Consider the following 20,261-nt stretch of genomic DNA (forward strand, 5'->3'; position numbering starts at 1 on the left):
TTAAAACAAAATGCTTTGTTTGACCTGGTAATTAAGCACTTTCCTGCAGGATGTGACTGAGGCCAATAGCTTAGAAAACCAAAGGAAGTGGATGTTTAAGAAATGAATGACAGATAGAGTTCAAGGTCTCTTAATCCTCAGCTGTAGCCAGCCAAGAATATGCTCTTTCAAGATTTAGTTGCACAATTATGTACATTAGGAGGCATTTAATTCTTATTAATACTATAGATTTTTTATAGAATTAATAGATACATAATATTATTATGTATCTAATGTTGATGACTTCTCAAGATAGACACAGGAGCAGACATGAGCCCTCTATTAGGTTACTATTTCAAGCCTACTATGTTTCTCTGGGTGGTAGAATTTCTGCCCCTTACTGTTTCTGTATCTCTAGTTTAGCAGATGGTGCAGAAAACTGGAAAATGACCAAATAGTTCTCCCCTTCTTGCACTTGCTCCCCATCTTTGTAACAAGATGAGTCACTTCAAGACAAAAGTTTAGCTTTCTTGCTAACAAGACAGCATAGCAGCCCCCTGTGACAGCGAGATTAGTGCAATCCAGTTTTATGCTGTAAGAAACCTGAAGGAACAATGAAAGACAAACTTTTACACTTCCAGTTCTTTCCTCCCTTATCCACCTGCCCTGTCTTCCTTTAACCATAAGGAAGAAAAGGCTGGAGATGAGTCTTTTGCACTTCTGTGGTCTTCAGAGCTACAGAGAAGGAATGAAAATAAGGAACTGGACTGTAACTCATACCCCTTAGGGCCTGCAGAACAAAAACGATGGATCTTGAGGAGTCCTATTAATTATTTAATGTTAAACGTTAATATGATCGCTCATGTAGCTCTGGGGTGTAAATTTCACTGTTCAATAGGTGTCACCTGATGTCTATTCTGCAGTACAAGTCCTTCTGAACTCTGTGGAAGGGAACTGCATAAGTACTCTAGTAATGGATAGACACTGCCTATGTTCTATGTGAAGTCTAGGTGAGTTTTGAAAGATTTGGAACAAATGCTGACCTACTACTAGCAAAACTATTTCAAATGTAATGCAAACCTCGAAATAAGAGTTCCTCTTTACACTTTTATGTAGGCAAGTCTGTGGCCAACTGCAATTTTTTTTAATGGATTAGCAAAACCTTCTGCTACAGTGTCATTCTGATACAAACTTCATATACTAAAGAGTGGAGTTGGGTGTCCATCAGTCCATGACACACTAGCCTTTTTTTAAACTCTGATACAATAAGCTAAATGAGTCTTTAGGAACTTAAAGTATGTAAGCAAGTGTTTTAGCTGGGAGTGGAGTGGCTTTTTTTCAGTTAACTATTTTACCTGTGTGCCACTGTATGTATGGGTCAGTACACAGTATGCTTGGATCTACCAGAATAAATTAGTCCAGAACTGTGGCTGAAACAAATTTCTGTTTATGCAGTAGCTGTATTGCTGTTATCAGATCTGCTTAATGTGAAGAATTTTTCTAAAAGTATTTCAGGTGAAAGCCTTAATCAGGTGCCTGCTTCTTAAGGTAGGTTCACATGTGGTGGTGTATGGACATGACTTATCCTTAAAATTGCAGAGTTCAAGAAACCATAATGTACAGAAGAATGCTCTGTTGCCAAAGGGCAAGAGTCTGGAGTTGATGGGCTTGACCTTTCTCCAGTGGCTTTGGCTAATCACTTCAGGTGGTTGCTTTAGCCACTTGCTCCTTCTAAGTGAAGTATTTCAAGTGGTCCTGATGATCAGGCCCTAGATATAAGCAGGAGGTGCCCTGTCCCATGCGTACAGTGTGTGCACGTCTGTCTGAAGTAACACCGCATATTCCAGTGGTCTTGCACTGTTGTCCTGTCAACATTAAGACCTGCATTATGGATTTATAACTTAACCTAAGAAAGCAAGTGCTATTCTGGCTTGGTGTTTGCTCTGCCAGAGCAAGGTGGAGACAGTCCCTCTACAGCCAAGCTGAACTCCTTAGGGAATTTAATATTTTTGTCTGTTTTCTGAGCAGGTGTTTACATGTGTCACAACCACTCCCCTTCAGTGGTGCCCTGGCCCCGTCTGCTCAAGAGCAACTCAGCTTAGGCCAAGAAGGCTACTAAATCCCCCATAATCTCTGCAAAGCAGAGTTTTCCTCCAGGTCAGGGTTGAGATGGTGCTAGCAGGACCAGAGTGGTCCCCTTCCATGCACATCAGTATTCTACTCTAGCACTGTTAGGGTGCTCCAAAACCATTTACATCTTTATCACTGGTACAGCTCTGAACTAAGAAATGGAAGGTTTCTTTCTTTAAGAACAATATCACGTGTGTCTTTTTGTAATTAATCAGTGTGGTTCTGTGTTCTTACGTAGCCAACACAGAACTTGTATTTAGATTTAGTTCTTACTGCACCTCCCATAGCCCTCATGTTGATACTTCTTCCTGCTTCCTTTGACACTTAGACAATAAAATTCCCTCTGTACTGCTCTCAGCTTGTGCAGAGAAAACAAGATGGCTGTACTGTCTTTCTTTCCAATTTAAACTTCCCCAATGTCAGTCAGCTAAGTGAAAGGCACAGCCTTGAGTGATGGTATCAGACAGATGAGGTATAGATGCCCTGTACTTGCAACACTATGGACATGGAAGAACCCTCATTCTCCTTCAATCATCTGAACAGGTGAGTATATGTCTGTACACACAGAGGCAGTTGCCAGAGAGTAAGAAGTATGTATGTGGCTGTGTAGCAAAGGCTGAAACTCATCTTTGCCTCTTGAACTGCCGTCAGGCTGAATGGAAAAAAAAAAAAAAAATCAGTGGATGCAGCAACAGAAATTTCAGTTTTGAAACAATACTGTAAGGGTTAACACGAGCCTCTGCTTGGACTGCTCTACAACATATGGTCCAGTCTCCCTTCCTGGCTTGAAAAGCAATTCTGCTTAAGGTCTGTAGTTTAGTGGCCTTCCAGACTAACGAGCTCACCAGGACTTCTCAAGACAAATGCTGGGTTAATAAAGGACAGTCAGCTGCAAGATTCAGTGCATTTCTCCAGCAAGGGGGATCCAACTTTATTCAGACTATCATCTTTCAGGCATAACATACCCCTTCTCTCTAGGGAAATGAGTAATAGCTGGGACCAGGGCCAGGATGTAGGCAAGCCCACAGTGTGTAGAGGAAAGGAATAAATATCCCCTAACCTGTTACTCCAAAGAGAATGGTACATACAATAGCCCCTCTTAGCTAAGTTAATTATATGAACAACTTCTGCCCTGAGGGGAAGTAATTGCACAGCACCTAGTAGATGGTATGAAGACACAAAAGAAGAAAGTAGCCACTTCATATGCCTGCATGGCCTGTGCTCAAGCCCAGGACTTGACAGTAGACTTCAGCAGCAGTTGAAGGCTTCTTGCTCCACTATTAAATACTGAAAAGATTAATAGTATTAGGGAAAAAAAAAAAAAAAGACTAAAATGCTGTGACTTCTGTAAACCTCTACTTCAGATGCTTGCTTGAAAATATCCTCTGCCCCATGTCTTAGATTTTACTAAAAATCAGGTCACTCCTAACCCCCCTATAGATAGGTCAAGGTGACTGCTAGACAATAGAGTGAGAAGGGCAAAACAGTGACTTGGCCACAGCTGACATTAAAAATAAAACTTTCTGCTCCCTCTTCAATCAGGCTTTCCTCCCTGTTACTGATAGTTCCAGCAGCTATAGGTGTTTAAGTCAGTTACAGATTACACTACTTGGACCTTAGAGAAAAGCCTTTATTGTGGAAAGGATACACAACTTAGCAAGTAGTAATTTTAAAAAAAATTGGAAAAAGAAACCCAGTCAGCTACTACACTGAGAAGCTGAAGACCACAAAACTTAAGGCGCTCAGATGCCTAAAAGCATACAGAAATCCATTCATGAGAGAGTGAGACTGAGCCTTAAGAGCATCATTCATGCACAGACTGCAGGATTATGGAAGGCAAAGGCGTATGACACGCTGTGGACAGCAAGCCTGGATTATATTTTTATTTTGGTAAAGAGTGACTGTCATCCTACCTCAACCTCACACTGGGGGAGGAAAAGGAATAGCTTTAGCATAACTAACTTCTGCATTCATCTACCCCCAGTTCAGGAGCAGCTCCTGAAAGCGGCCAATAACTGAATAAACTTAAGACTGCTGTAGGCAGCTTTCCATCCAGAAAGGAAGGACTAAAAAACTAAGTAACATTGCTAAGGCTTGAAGTCAAGTCTTCTTTGAGTATAACAGGAAAGACTGGATGGAACAAATGCATCTTTTAGTGTAGCATATGCCAGTGTCCAGTCTAGTCCTTCTCCCATTTGCCACCTCAGCACCTTGAAAACAGCTGCTTGTCTAACCAAAGTTAGAAAAAATTTTCCAGCTCTACTATACAGCATTCCTATTCCCTTAGAGCACAAGAATGTGCAGCCTAGGTCTGAAATAATAAATAAACTTTTAAATAAACAAAAGGAAGAAGAGCTTCAAGACTAGAATGACATTTTCAGTGGAAGCTAAGAGGACAGCTCGCCTTGACGGGAGAAACCAAACTTGTACAGCTGCCAAAAGGAAGGAGCTTGAGGCGTGAAGCCTGCTGTTAAATCACTCATCTTGGTTATCATTACAGCAGGTGAGTTCTCTATAGAAACTCGGTATCATACTTTGAAACACAATGCAGTACATTCAATGGCAGAGATCATGCAGCTTGCACATTTCAGTGTGACAGCGCTATGGAAAGCACCACAGGCCAGGCAGCTACAGTTTGGGAAGGAGCAGGTCATAGCCAGCAATTCAATTAACTTGCCCTACAGGAAGCCTACTGAAAGGAGAGGGTATCCCACTAAGGCTTGTGTGTTCCTCCTTCAGATGAGCCACAAAAGGCTTCATCTGCATTTGGATGAACCATGGATATGTCTGCAAATTCCTAACAGTACATCCAATAAATGTTCGTTAGTGAAGTGGTGGCAATGGGAGAAGAAATTGCACCCTGCTTTGCGGACTGTTTGCCAACACCACTCACAACTATCATTAGGAGTGCAACACATACCTTGATCCACTCTTAAAAGATTCTCTCTGAGATGCTAAACTGTTTTTACAGCTTCTAAGAGACTCCTCAGAGAAGAGGAACTACGGTCAATTTCAGAGTTCTGTGCTTCACAAAGCAGGTGGCATACAGGGCACTAATGATAAACTTTTTTTTGTTGTACGTAACAAGAGTTATTCCCATCTAAGTGTTGGTTTCAGAGCTCTCATCCCTCCCACTTAACTCTTCAGGGGTGAGGGAACCCACTATCTTATGGCTTGACACTATTTAAATGTTGAGTTTATAATAAGACTTGGCCCTAAAGAATTCCACCCATAGCTTTTAACTGAAGAAATACAGCTGCAGAAAAAAATAAACATCAGTAACTCAGAAAGCTAACTGGTTATGGTAGTCGTGGGAAAACAGCTGCTGGAGAGATACTTCATAAGGAACAGGCATGGAGAAAGACGACTTCAAGCAGCAGCCAAGTTTCATTTATTAAGAAACCAGTGCAATTATATTGTTTACCACTCCTCCCATCCCCTGTAATTGAGAAAACTGATTATAAAGGGCATCCTCCTGAAGTGATGAGCTTAAAACTGAGAAAGTGAAGGAAGTCCAACTTCTATCTAAATACCATAACTAAATACAGACTAGCAGCTGTGGTGCAATCTAAGCTGTTGTCTAGCAAAGATACTTTTGTCAATATGTGTTTGCCTCTACAGCTGCATGTTTCTTCAGCTTAGGAGACTGATAACAGGATATGTAAACAAACTGCCAGTGGACACTCACACCCCTTCCTCTAAGTATCAGTCTCCCTGAGCTCTACATCACTACTAAGTTGATGTAGATAATCCTACCTCTGTGATACCTTCCCTCTCTGAATATAGCAGCTATTCCCATTGTTCCACTTTCATAACCATTTACAGACCCCTCTGTAATTCATCAGAAAGCTGTGCTAATGGCAACTTAGGTCAGGAAATAGTGTTAAGAGCTACATCTGGAATCTTAGTTCTGTGTCCCACCACAAGTTGCTCATTACCACAGCCTCTTATTGTATCCCTGTGTGCTATTCTTAAAGAACCACAGAACATACTCTTTTCTCCCTACAACTATATACTAGTTGCTATTTTAGAGGTAGGGACTCTCCACCCACCCCATCTCCAATCTTCTATAGTCCCTCACAATCAGAGGCATTAACAGGTCTCCAGATCCATTTGATGTTAACTCCAAATTGCTCTAGAAAACAGGATTTTTTTTCTTTCCTGAAACAGGACAACTCTTTACGAGTCTGTACCACAGCTTCAGGGACCATGGTCAAAACAATCACAGCAATCAACTCTTCAACTCTACCTCTGTGTGTCTGCATGCAGTCACTAGCAATGGTCTTGCATTTCTGCAATAGTTTCACCTACAAATGCCCAAGGAAGTATGTGTGAGCCAGGGCTTTGGGAGCTGCAGGTCCCTCTGGGAGCTTTCTAACCTTCAGAAAGAAGAATCAGAAGACTTGCAGCATTGTCCTGGGGTTTCTCAGCACGTGACTCCATATCCTGTGTTCAACAACTTAACCATTCCAAGTTCATACCATACTATTTCATGTATCAAAAAAGAAAGCATTAGCTTGACCTGTGGAACATTAGATTTTCCAACAAAGTACAGCTGAAACCTTAAAACCTCCCTGAGAGATGCCTTCATACAAGTTACCCAAAAGTTAAGTCTTTGGTTTAAATAAAATGGAAGAAGCAATTCTGATGTTGAAGCACTGCTCCTGTGCCTCGGTGCACACCTCGTGGGTCTCAGTAAGTGGGGCAGGAGGGCTGCTTTTACACAAGCACACGCACCCCTCATCAACTGACCATCAGACCTAGCCAGCAGTTACAACTGAAGCAGATAGCCAAAGATGTGAATACCAACACTGTGTCACAGCATTTTTTTTGTCTTGCTTTTGGTTGGTTGTTTTCAAACCTTTAGTGTCTTCCAAGTTTTCTACTACAATGTTACCAGCTGGTGGGAGTTATCTGCAACCAGGCTGCTTTCTGGCAACCTCTTTTCAAGCCTGACAGAAAACAAAGCTCTCAGTTCACCAATTTTCCTTTTTCCTCCCCCCCTTTACAAATACAACCAATTGCAAAATCAAAGAGTACTTGCAGAAATCAGTGCAACTGTCAGATAAACAGAGCCATAAAAATACACAGCTCCCCATGTACAAACACCAGTGCCACACCAGAAACATCACCTGTGAAACTAAGGGCAAACAAAGCCACAGACTTATTCACCCTCAGATTGCTGTTCACTTATACAGACTCCTACATGTTATTCCAACTTAGGTAGCAAAAGCCAGCCGCACATCACCAGGCAAATACCACAACATCTGGCAGGGGCAAGAAGGGAATATACAGTCCTTACACAATCATATGGGCACAGAACACAATCCCCCCACACACCCCTTGTTTCTGTACAGTTTACAGAAGTGAGCTGTAAAAAGATGAGCAGTACTTGCTTTCTTTGGGAGGAGGGGAAGGGTTCCTGAATGAAAACCATTTTGCAAAACAAGTCCGATGCCAAATAAACCACCTCTGGTATCTGAGGGTGTGCTGGGAGACAACAGCGAGGCCCGCTTCATCCCTCTCTTCAATCTTCATTACTACTATCTTGTGTAGCTAATTTGTCCTCTCCTCTTTCACATCCCAGCCCTCAAAGCCTTGTTGAGCAAGTCCTCATAGGGTTCAGCTGCCAAGAGCACAAGGTGCTGCAGTTGCTTTGTGTTTTTTTCTTAGATTATAAAAATTTTATTTTTCAGTAAGAAAGTAACATTAAAAATATTAAAGTCTCCCAATAGAATCCAGGAAGAAAGAAGAATATTTCAAGTCTCCCCGTACCTTCCCACAAAAACCTGAGGTGAGATCATTCCCTGCCCCATTTATGAACAGAAGATTGGTAATGTTTCTACCAATACTGCTCTAATTTCTCATGGAAAAACTGAGCACCAAATGTCAAGCTGAACTGGTGAATCTGCCCTAGGAACAGGTACAGTTCTATTGGTTTTGTACTGGCCAAGCCACTGCTGACAAAGTACACTGGGTACAAACGACTGACAATCTGGCTCCAAGTTACACAGCCTTGTCCTCCCTCCCAACACCTGTCAAGAGACAGGAGTCAGTCCTACAGGTTCTACCTACCTAAACATGGTTGGCTCCAGCAGACAGTTGCAAAAACTTCTGTCTGGCACAGGAGGATGCTACAGGTTGGCTATCTGACACCTGGCAGGCTGAATGGAATCAGGAGGGCACAGAGAAAGAGTAGGACAAGTGACAAGTATCAGCTCTTCCATCTGATGGCTCTGCTGCCTCTCACATGCCTTCCATTTTCATCTCTCTTTTGGGACCTCCCAGAGCTACAGGCTCCTGGCATTGCCATGCCTCACAGGATGATTTTTTCCACCTGATATTCACCGGGAGGATCGTAAATATTTTTCCTACAAGTGCCAAACTAGGTACCATTCTGAGACTGCTAGAAAGGAAGGGAGCCTTCCCAAAGACCTCTAGGCTTTTGCTGCAGTTCTAGAGCTCCTGCAGATGGCTCTTAGAACCCCTGGCTCTATTCCTGGCAATGCCATTCCCTAGTCCATTAATCACAGCAGGCAGCTTCTTGTAGATACGGTTCAACTACACAAACCCTTCTGCCAGCAAGGCAGCCCTTACACATTATTAAGTAAAAGCCATTTCCAAGCAGTTAGCAGAGCCAACACTCTCAAAGGCAACATGACAACTACTCCTGGAAGGACCACACTTCATAAACTATCACTGAGAAATTAAAAGAACCATTGTTTTGGTGTGAAAGAATACCGGTGTATACATCCCCTGCTCCTCAGTAGCAATTAACTAAGCAGAAGTAGGGAGTGTTGTCCCTCTCTTTCCCAGCTCCTTGAAGATCTCACACAGGGACAAATAAACACAGGAGTTATGTTGGTTCCTGCAGCACTAAAACATCTGCTAAACAAAGCAGCGGAACAAGGATCCCTTAAGAGATGTTAATGCCTGAATGCAACTGGAAGCCTACTGGGAACACAGCTCAGGTTTGCAGAGACCCACAAAATACCAATGCACAAAGCACTCCAACTCTCCCATCCCTGCTTTTTGTGAGGGTGTGAGAGGAGAAAGGGACTTTTAGGGCATGAAAAGGAAAAGAGTTTTCTTGCAAGCAGGTTGTGCAATCCAGAGCCTCAACTGCTGTATTCAGAACAGCTTTTCTTTAGGGAAAGGGAACCAACACTAACCCTCTCTAAGGCTGGAGATCTCCAAGCCAAAGCTAGCCAGCAGGCAGAGATGATCAGATGAACAAAAAGGATTTGGTAAGCCATTTGCCAGCAACAGGACATCTTCAGAGAGAAGGGAAAGGCGGCCAAGCAGCTTCAGGGCTCCATCCTGATACAGCCTTCGACCTGACAAAGAAAACAGAAAGAAACATCAGCCAGAGACTGGTGCTGTAGATTAACCCTATAAACTCACAGGAGGATGCTTGTTGATGCTTTTCTATTCTTCCCCTGATGAATGAAGACAGCCTGCACAAACACTGCATCCACCTTTGAGCCTAGATGTAAAAGCAGTGAGCATCCTATAATACTGCTGTTCAATGGTTTCATATACTTGCAGGCACAGGAAACAAGTACACACTAAATTCACCAGGCAGCTGCTTACACGAGAAGCTCCTTTCATGGTACTAAGTACTAGCAATAGCTTCAGATTCTCCCCTGAGGAGGAATTCATCTCTTCATTCCTAACCTCCTCACCAAAGTTGATTCTGACAGAATCCAAACCAGCTCAGAGACAGTTCCTGGATGCATTTACATGCAGCATAACTCCTGTTTCAGGCAGTAGAGAGGTGGTGCCATTGTAAGGTAACCAGAGTCACCACCTTCTAAGGCCAGTGTGTGGTATCAGTCAGACCAGAAGTCCAAGCCTTGAACTTAGGACCCAGCACTACCTGTTATCAGGAGCACAAGATAGTTATACAAAAGAACAGAATCCATTCTGTTCTAGCTTCCTCAAAAGCCTACATGAACCTAAGCGAAACACCTTCAGTTTTTCCACAGCAAAGGTAAACAGTGTCTTCTCATGATACCTGAGCAAACGCAGCTTCCACTTCGTGCATCATTTCAGTCAAAGTCACACCCTGTAGATCCAGCCCAGCTTAACAAAATGCACTGCCCAACACCAAGCTGCATTCTGGCATGCCCCACAGCCCTCTCCCAATGTCACAGGGATAAGCCCTACACTGCCACACTCACCCCCCCTGTTTCCATTCTCCACAGGCTCCGCGGAGTAGAAGATATAATCTACAGTGGCTCCAAGCCCCATAGGCATCGTTGTGACCTCCGGGCGTCCCCTCTGTGGCAGGAAGTGGCTGTAGACAGAGGTCAGGTTGAGGCCATGCTGGATAACGCCTGAGGACCTGCACATGAACAGCCACCATTTACCAAGGAAGGAAAGAGAATGATGCAGTGTTCAGTACTGCAGTCACAGCTGAAGTTGGATGTCCCCTTGCTGATGCAACTGTCCAAACTATTTCTACTTTGTGAACACATAAAGGACAGTCTTTCAGAATTATTCACTCCACTTACATTGAAGACAAAGTGGACTATGAACTTCCTGGGTCTCCAATACCCAGTCCTGTCTATGCTCTTCATTTCCAACCTCACCAACACAATGCTGACAGAACAGCACCCAGCTGCTGAGACAATCCTGGGTGGATCTGGCTCTTCCAAGATAGCCCTCCTTACTCTCTTCCACCCTCACATTTATTTCAGCCTTTACTTCAGCCAGATTTTCAGTGCTCAGGAAAACTAAGACCGGGCTTGAAGAGTGGGGCCATGGAAGGTGTACCAAGTTACCTTGGGACAAATGGCTGGGGATCAGGGTCTTTCACCATGGCAGCAGGCTTGGGCCAGTGTGCAGGGCGGTCTGCAAAGGAGCAAAGAGATTCCAGCCAGACCTACACAGATCCTGGAACAGGCTGCTCATCCCAAGTCTGACAAGGTTCTCCTGAGACCAAATGAATCTTTTGCCCAAGAAGAGCAGATAGCTTCCAGTCACAGGTACCTTAAAGAAAAATATTCAAAGGGAACCCCAGGAACATCCTAAGAACAGATCAGTGCAAACAACTGAGAAATCATATTCTGTACTGCTACGGACTGTCCTTAAAGCATTTAATATTATCAAAGCTCAGGATACTTCAACCTTTGTTCTCAAAGAAAGTTCATCTGCCTTCGCCTACAGCTTTCTCAAACAGTGTCTAGAAAGGCAGAACAGAAATGGAGAGAGCAGAATCAGCCATGCTACAACACCCAGAGGTGAGGCAGTGTCTACTAGGTACCAGCATCTGGAGACGTATATGTTGTGGCCATTGTGACATTAGTCTTCAGGTTTGTTCTCTCTCACCAAAAATCCTGAAGCAGAAAAGAAGTGTATATATACATACATAATTTCACTTTATATGAAACAGCCTCCAAGAGAGGCTGAATCTCAGTGCATCTCAAGGAACACTGTCAGTGTGTACGAGGGTGGTAAGACTGTATTCCTCTGAGCTCTCACAGAATCCATCAGTAATCACACAGCCACGGAAGGCAGCCTTCTGCCTTCCCCTTTTCTCACCAAGCATTACCTCCACCTCACATTTTCATCAAAATCGAGCTAGGAGAGTCACAAGCTGAAAAATCTCCCATTAATACCTGGTTTAGCATCTGTCACACCTTCCAACAGGACCAGCTGCAGTGGTCGTTCACAGGCAACATCACAAAATTGAAACTGGAGCAGGAAGTCCCGGCTGTACTTGTGTCTGCCTGCAGAGAAACATACAAGTTAAAAGAAAAAAATAATTGCAACAAAGTCACATCTACAGATAACATCTGCATCTCCATCTAAAGGTCTTTAGACCTTTAGACCTCTTAGAGCTCTTTAGTTTGAGAGAGGTTTTTGTGCCCAAGCACTCTGGTACCATGAGAACAGGAATCACTTAATAATAACCTAAATGTAGAACAGAACAGACACATAAATGTAGAACAGAGCACAGTTATTGCTATCTCTTTAGCTAATGCAACAGTCACGACCAACATCTTGACAAAACAAATTAAGAATGTCACCTCTGAGACACCACAAGTTCAAGGGACCTTTAAGCAGATCAGTTAGTGTTCAACTCAAGGAAATGTTTGCCATAAAAGAAAAAACAATTCTGGAGATCAGGCTGAATACAAGTTCTACATTCAAAATTCCAACAAAAGCTATTTAGTGTGGGCTCCTTTTTTTTAACCCTCTCTAAGGACAGCAGAGAACAGTCATGATTGCAACTGGGCTCTGAGGAATTATTTCCTAATAGTGGTGTGCAAATACCACCTAAAACCGCTCCCACAAACACCTGCAGCTGAAAGCTGTGGCTGCTGAACATGGTTTACAACTGTACAAAAGCATAAGTCTGGGAATATGAAAGAGATATGTAGAGCAATGGTAGGGGAACATTCAGCTCCTGACTACAGAAAGAAAATGGCAGAAATTGGGCTACAGCAATAGACTCCAGAAAAATTAAATTCAATTCATATACCAAGGAAATGGATAGAAGAGAATCTTTGCTTAGTGCCTCATGCAACACACACCCAAGCTACTCAGAGAGACAGCAAGGCCCACAAACTGTCCATCCTCAGCAGACTCATGTTCTCAGTGCACACTGGAGCTCACCAGGTTTCTTTGGCTGGCACAGAGTGACATACTGGCAGCTGTCCGTTACACCCAGTGAGCTCGGCCACAGCGGAGCCAGCAGTTTCCGTGAATATAACTGCTGGGAAAAGTCTTCCTGACCAGACACCTGCAAGGAGGCCAGAAACAGGAGAGGAAACATCAGCAACACAGAGCAGAACTTCTGCAAGCTACAATATACGTACATACACTTGCAAGAGCAAGACAGGAAAATGCTCTCACAGAAAGGCACAAACTAAACTATTCAGAATATCGTGCAAATATAATAAACCTTCAGCTGTGGGAGACAGATACAATTAGCTAAAAGTCCCCTGACAAGATACTTTGCAGGCATGTATTACTGAACTGATGATTCAGCTTGAAAGCCAATGATGCTGTTGATCATGGATACACAGTAACAGGTAACCACAAGAGACTCTACCATAGGTGCCCATTTCAAACTGTTTTCAGATCAAACATTCGTGTAACATTTCAGCAAATCTTGGTGGAGTTGTACTCCCCTACACTTCCAGTCACACAGGCACAAAAATCCCATCTCAAGGAAGAACCAGGACCTGACATTAAGTGATCTATTATCACTGGTTTGCCTCAAGAGAAACCAAAAAAGCAGTGGTGGAAACAACACGCACACATTTGTCCGCTTCCTTCCCCACCAGTGCTAGAGGCATTGGGGAAGACTGCTGAATAACTGAATTCAATATTCAGACTATTTCCTCATGAGAGGAAGGACACAGCCATGCACTTCTCTAGCATCATGCAATAATGAGCTACCCAATCCCATTTCTGGCTGACACCTACCTTCCAGGCTGGCATCCCATGGTAGGAAAGTTCACCGTTCCGGATGAATTTGTAGAGTGGGGAATCAGGTACAGAGTTCAGGTCTCCACACAAGATGACAGGATAGTAGCCGCCTTTAGTAGTTTTTGCAATCTTGTCGATCTCTGCTAGGAGCAAGGCCATCTGGGCCAGTTTGATATCTCCCCGCCGGGGATTGAACAACACATGAGTGTTGGCCACACACAAAGGACTGACTGCCTTCAGATCTAGGCCCTCCGGGAGCAGAGGCTGCAGCAGCAGCACCAAGCCCACATTATCCCGATTGAGGACATCCAGGCCAGGCCGGAAATATTCTATGGGACTGAAGCTGATCAGCTGGAACCTGCTGTGCTTATAGCATACTGCACAGCCATCTGTCTTCGTCCCAGTTCTCCGTTTATAGAAGCACACAAAGCCTGAAAAGAAGCCATCACCTATTAAAAGGTTTATCCAGTCACTATCTCAGGCTCCCCCCATCAGCTGGGGAGTTCAGCAAGTTTGTGTAGCAGATGAGATTCCTACTACATCTGGATATGGCATTATACCCAATTCTGTTCCAATAATCACAGTTTATCATTTATCATTGAGGATATTTTCTCTCTCCTTGTCCTTCTAGGACCCTCTCACTTTTATTACACTGATCTGTCAACTATGAGAAAGATCAATTACAAAAGAAAGGGTGAAAGCCTAGGCAGACAGTTCAGAAGTAGGGCCAGCAGCCATGTGACAAACAGGATGAGCTCTCTTGAGACCACATGCTTTGAAGATGTTAAGCAGGAAGCACTGCTTGGCCAGTCCCATGAGCTGGAGGTACAGACCCACAAAAGCAGGACATACCCATCTCCTTGAACATCGGTTCCAGCTGCTCCCAGTAATGGTTCTCTTGCACCTCCTGGAGACACAGAACCTGGAAGGAAGGCAGAGACCTCACTCGCTCCACCAGTATTTGCTAGTTACCTTGTTTTGGGGAAGGAAGAAAGTGGAAAAATGCACTCACATACCAACCCTGCAACCAGAAAGGTCATCACTGCAACTCTGTCTTGTACTTTCCAGATAGAGAGCAATAACCTTCTGGGTCACAATAGCTTATCATTCAGTTTTCCAGTGACGAGGCAGAAGATCCTTCATCACACAAAGAGGACTCAAAGAATAGAAAAAGTCATGAAGTCCTCTTCTATGCAGGCTTCCCCTTCTGTGCTGCCTTGTAAACCTGGTCCTTTCCTCCCCAAACACACATCATCTCTTCTTCCTCTACTTCTGCTGTTTAAAGAAGTTAAGCCCTCCTATCAAAGTATGACTAGTTTCTACAGTAACACAATCAAAGCAAGACAGACACCAAAAAAATATATGAACAAGGCCTCAAACACCCTCAGAGGAATCAGTGTTCAGTTACCAAGCAGGTAGTATCTTCCTAGAACTCCTCCCTCATGTTCTCTTTTTTTTTTTTCTTTTTTTTTTTTTTGTTAAATTAACGCTCTTAGGTCAAACAAGGAATTCAAATTCTGGTGACACTGACGTGCGAAGGGCTCAGTCATACTCACATCAGGATCCCAGTGCTGGATCTCCTGCAAAAGGTTTGGATAGCGGTAGTTCCAGTTCAGGATGTCTGGATGACAGTGTAGGTAGAGATCAAGGCCCTGCTCCACCAGGTCCTGGGCAAGGATGTTGTAAGACATGACTCGAAATTCAAAAAGAGAAGTGTTTTTTGAGACCTGCTCTAGCACACAGGGCTGGACAGAAAGATCTTCCCAGTCTCTCCATAAAATCTCTATATGTAAGAGACAAAAAGTCAAGTTACAGTCATGCTGGGTACCCTGCTGATACTTTTGACCCACTGGGACCCAGAAAATAGCCATTCTCATTCTCTAAGCCAGAGTGTTGTAGCCTCTGAGCAAATCCTCACCCACTCTGGTTTTCTGGTGCTCTTTTTGGATGCCTTTGGATAGTTGTCAATGGGGTTGACACAACAGAGGACCAGTCAAGCATACTGAAACACTCAGCCAGCTTTTGGGTGCTTTTTATATTATAAAGCCAGTACTTGGGAACAGTTCCTGGGAAATAAACATTTATTGATGTTCAGACCAGATGGTCTAATAGCACAGAGACTACTACCTGTGACCAGCCCTCCCTCAGCAAAAACTCACTTTAGTTTTCACTACCAGATCCTGTCAATTCTGCATGGACAGATACAATCAATGTCTTACTGACAGCAAGCCCAGACACAATAACCTGACCACAATCACTACAAATGCAAATACCAAAATGAACATTAGATTCAGAGCTGTTACTACTGACCATGGTAGGGTACGTCTGTCAGAAGAGGACTAAATTGTATCGTATCCTGAATGGGCCAGGCTGGGGGTTCCGTTGGCACTGTCTCTGCGTCACGTGCTAAACTCCAGGCCAGCACAGCTGGGTCTTCATTCTGCACTTCTACACCGATAGCAGCACAGCCAGCTATCTGGTGATCTGACTGTGGCACCACAGCTGCCCAAGGGGCACTGCCTGCTACAGCCACTGTTTCCTCTGGTGCTAATTTTGCCAGTTCAGTCACTGCATGATCTTGCGGTTCTGCAGAAGCCAAGGCATGTAGCTCTGTGAGCTGCTGACCAGCACACTGGGTGACTTCTGGAGCTGAATTCAGGTCACTGAGGCTAGTCATCAATAGCTCTGAACCTTCTAACCAGTCACTAGTGAGGGTAACTGATACTTTCCCCACTGCTGGAACACTCTCACTGGCTGGCAAATTCCCTGCTCCTTCCTCCAGCCACTGCTGAAGAAGGGCTTCTTGCTCTTCTGGGACCGACCTTCCTCTGGTCGCAGCAAAGACGCCTTCTATCTGGGTGGACGTGCTCTTCGCCAGAAGCACATTCTTTCGACAGGTAAAGAAAGCATCTGCCATTTAAAAGCAAACAAAACCAACATAAGACAGATGGAAATCCTCACTTTTTCTTTTTCCTATGCATTTGCTGAAACTGTGCAATACAACCATTCAGTATAGCAAACCAAACGACTTCTCTGAAGAAAAACAGTTACAGTCTGAATAACTTAATCTGCCTTCCCCTCAACACTAGGCCACAGTCCAATTCTAGTTACGTTAGACAAAGTCACTGAAACTGTACAGGATGGCAATGGCTTTACCAACTCTAAGGAATGCAATTCTAACTTATACAGCGTCACAGCCAAGCTAAAAGGCTTGTGGAAATTATCAACTCTCAGCAACAAATGTAAAGGCACAGTCTATAGAACTTAGCTGATGGGGTCTACAGGCTAAGAAGCCAAGCTCCTGTAGATTAGCACTTGGAGCAAGTTTCTTTCCAGGGATTAAGAAAGTAGAGTTCAGCTAAGAGGATCAAACATATCACAAGAATGTGTTATGGAAGATAAAACTGTTGTTATTAAGAGATGAAAAATAAAGACACAGAGGGACCAACATATGCAGTTAAAAGCCTTATTAGAGGGCATTTATGCACAGCAGTCTTGGTAAGAATTACAGATCACCTAATGACTGACATCTCTGGTCAAAAAATTTAAAAATCCCTGTTGTTGATGTAACACTTGAATATTCTAATATTGGTGTGGTAAAGCAGAAAGACAGGGAGTCTCTTCACTTGTATCTATATAAGAGATGATGGCATTTACATTTTGCTATGAATTCTGCAGACATTAGTCCCTTCTGTTGACTAGCAATTTCTGTTGTCTACAAATCACTTTTACTCTAATGTATCCCTGTGACAGTCAGTCAGCCAGAGCAATAACATACAGGAGTCAGCAATACCCATGTATGCTTTTACTGTATCCTCCATGTCAAAGCTTCCTGTATGTGTCAGAAATGGAGCTTTAAGAACCATACTCCTCTCTGTAGTTTTGTAATTAAGCTCATGAACATCAGAAATACCAATGCACCGAGTTAATATTCACACACCACTAGCCAGGCATAGCTGTTACAAGAGCACGTTACTACAGGATGGGAGCTGAGTTTGAGAGGAGTCAGCTAGCTGCTCGCTACAACCACAGCGTGCCAGTGGCTGCTACAGGCCTGGGGACAGGTTCAGGCAGGAGGGTGGATTTATATCAACACAGTCACCAGGGACTCTGAAGTAGCAGCAGGATCTAGGAAACTAAGTGAAATATTGATGTACGCAAAGCAGGAGTTCATTCATGAGCCACGCACAGGTCCCTGGAAAGCCACAGACCTCAGAGCGGCCCATATCCACAGACGTCCCCAAACCTGCAGCGCAGGTCTGGGCCAGGAGGCTCAGGCCCCACGCAGACTGCAGTCTGCCACTGCAGCACAACAGTCAGCGACTGTTCCCTCCAAAAACCCAGCCCCTCAGCTGCCCCGGGGGCGCGCAGCCCCGGCCCGGCACAAGTGCCCGCGCCACCTCGGGCAGCTGCCCCAGGGCCCCCACCCGCCCGCCTCTCCTGCTGCCCAGGGCGAGGCACCCGGTGAGCTACGGGGCAGCCGGCACGACCCTGGCTCCCAGCCGCCGAGGCCCCTCCGGCCGCATCCCCCTCAGGCCAGGGCGGGGGGAGGCGAGGGCCCCCGCCGCCGGCTCTCCCGGCTCCCGCCGCCGCCCGCCCGCCCGCTCGGGGCCGGGTTACCTCGGAGGGCCCGGAGGAGCCGCGCCGCCGGCAGCAGCACGTAGCAGAGCACGGTGCCGATCATACCGCCCGGCGCGGCGCGGCGCAGCTCGGCCTCCACCGCCCCCGGCCCGGCCCCAGCGAGGCGACGCACCGCGCCGGCCCCGCCTCAGCAACGACCTTACGGCGCGGCCTCGGCCTAAGCCCCGGCGCCGCGCAGGCACTCACCGCGTCGGGCCGCCGCGCCGCAGGGACTGGAGGCTGCCCCGGGCCTGCGCCTGGGCCTGGGCCTCCTGCGCTGCTCCGGGGCCGCCCGCTCCCCGGAGGCCGCGGCCGGCCGGTGGGCCGGGCCGGGCCGGGCCGGGCCGGGGTGGGGCCGTGCCCGCCCCGCTGTGGGGCAGGGGCGCAGCCGGGGGACGGTCTCTGTGCGGCGGGGCCCGGCAGCACGGCTGTGCCCGGGGGTCAGCAGTTGTGACCCTCAGCAGGGTGACGGCGGCTTCCTGGCCTCGCCACCCTCAAATTTGTGTTTTCGAACAAAAGTTTTCACACCCCGTCACTCGTTCTCCAGAAAAGTGAAGAGAAAGGAAAATTTCCTCGATTTTTTGCCCTGGAAAGCCACCAAGCAAATAAATTCCCATGTGCTCCAGATAAGTTAATAATTACACAGGCTTTGCAAGCACAGTTGATGATAGTCAAGGGTTTGCAGCACACAAGCTCTATGTGGATAAATGCCATTGAGGGTGGGTGAAATACCAGCACGAGAGCGTGCTTCCCTCAGTGTGCTGCTCACAGGTCACCACAGCTATGCCAAATCACTCCCTCACACGGCTGTGAGCACACTGTGGCCTTTGCAAGTTGAGACCCGCCACATGTTGAAACCAGACAGTTTCATATGAAAAGAGAAATCCCGGTTGAAGTCTACATTTCTAATGTTTTGCTTTGTTCCACATTTAAATGTATACAATATCTAAATGCAAATAGATCAAACTGAGCACCACTATGGCTTTTTACACCAAATACACAAATGTGTCATCTTGGTAGCCTTCTTCCAAACTCTCTTTAAGATGGGCACTTGTAATGGACTCAAGACTCATGTCATGCCTGCCTTTTGTGCTGACGAGTGCTGCCAAACTGCTCCTTCAATGGTGACCAGCTGCTGTCTCCTGGGTTACTGAAAGGGAATGAAAGGGCTCAAACAAATGAATTTCTAACAATTATTAAGGCTAAACTGATCTGTGATGTATGAAAGCTTTGCTTGTGCTTTGCTTCATTTGCTTCAAAGCTTTGCTTGTGTTTTGCTTCATTTGTTTCTCAAGGACTCCTGACTCCTCAACGGTTTCCTTAGGTCCCTTTGTCCGTTTAGGTAAGATTGAAACACTCGTTAGGCTCCCTACGTAAATCACTGATAGCAGACTCAAGGCCTTCAGTGGACACTTGGGCAACTCCTATAATGAGATAAGGGGGCTCTAACAGACACAGAGACCCTATTATAGGGAAACTGATTTTGCTGACTTAGGAGACACCTGGACTTTACTTCACAGCGCATGCGCTGGAAAGAGAGTCAACTAGCGAACACTGTGAAGAAGACTGCTTACTTCCTCCCCCGACCATGGACGACCCTCACCCTATTTTCACTATGCATGCTCGGATTATGCAAATGAATTCTGGGAATTTATTATCATAAGACACCCCTTTCTAGGAAATCTAACGAATATGTATGATTTGTGTGTCTGTAAACTGATGTCCCTTGCTAATTCTTGGGAGCCCTTATGGTGGAGAATCCCCAGGGCGACCCCAGCACTGCCGATAAAAGAATACTGCTTAACAGTTCTATTGGATTCTGACTGTTGAGTTAATTTCTTTGTTTCATTACACTTAGATGAAACACTTTTTGAGGTACAACCTGTCTCTTACCCTGTTTGTGTATGGTGATTAGCACAATGGGTGTCCATGGCTAGGATCTGAGCTGATGTTATAATGTATATAAATAATAATCCCACCAGTCTCATTTTCAAATCCCCAGTTATAAAACATCACGGACCATACACGCAATGGCTTGTATCAAATCCCACAGATGTCCCTGGCAAAGCACAGAACTGGATGTGGTCTCA

General features: G+C 45.2%; 1 protein-coding gene across 4 annotated transcripts; it reads right to left on the minus strand.

Moving 5' to 3' along the window:
* Positions 1-2,002: 2,002 nt before the first annotated feature.
* ANGEL1 (angel homolog 1) lies at positions 2,003-18,452 on the minus strand. Of its 4 annotated transcripts, none has more exons than XM_074824801.1 (11): positions 18,172-18,342; positions 15,862-16,461; positions 15,108-15,334; positions 14,404-14,473; positions 13,549-13,982; positions 12,733-12,859; positions 11,733-11,843; positions 10,896-10,965; positions 10,293-10,456; positions 9,282-9,446; positions 2,003-2,761 (listed from the first exon to the last, which is right to left on the minus strand). In XM_074824801.1, the coding sequence occupies exons 1-11, from the start codon at positions 18,233-18,235 to the stop codon at positions 2,757-2,759; spliced, it is 2,037 nt and encodes a 678-aa protein (XP_074680902.1). In that variant the 5' UTR covers positions 18,236-18,342; the 3' UTR covers positions 2,003-2,756. The 4 variants fall into 4 exon arrangements, with proteins under 4 accessions (XP_074680902.1, XP_074680903.1, XP_074680901.1 ...); XM_074824802.1 differs by lacking the exons at positions 2,003-2,761; positions 18,172-18,342 and adding exons at positions 3,011-3,396; positions 18,379-18,452; XM_074824800.1 differs by lacking the exon at positions 2,003-2,761 and adding an exon at positions 3,011-3,396.
* Positions 18,453-20,261: the final 1,809 nt, after the last annotated feature.

Source organism: Strix aluco, chromosome 4 (genome assembly GCF_031877795.1).
Source record: "Strix aluco isolate bStrAlu1 chromosome 4, bStrAlu1.hap1, whole genome shotgun sequence".
Classification (NCBI taxonomy): domain Eukaryota; kingdom Metazoa; phylum Chordata; class Aves; order Strigiformes; family Strigidae; genus Strix; species Strix aluco.

Excerpts from the sequence above, each read along its gene's own strand:
- ANGEL1 (XM_074824800.1), bottom strand. The coding sequence starts at position 18,235 with ATGATCGGCACCGTGCTCTGCTACGTGCTGCTGCCGGCGGCGCGGCTC. Across the intron at positions 12,860-13,548 it reads ATGGGATGCCAGCCTGGAAG|GTGTCTGGTCAGGAAGACTT; the intron begins GTAGGTGTCAGC and ends GCCTCCTTGCAG. Across the intron at positions 10,966-11,732 it reads TGTGACAGATGCTAAACCAG|ACCGCCCTGCACACTGGCCC; the intron begins GTATTAATGGGA and ends GCTCCTTTGCAG.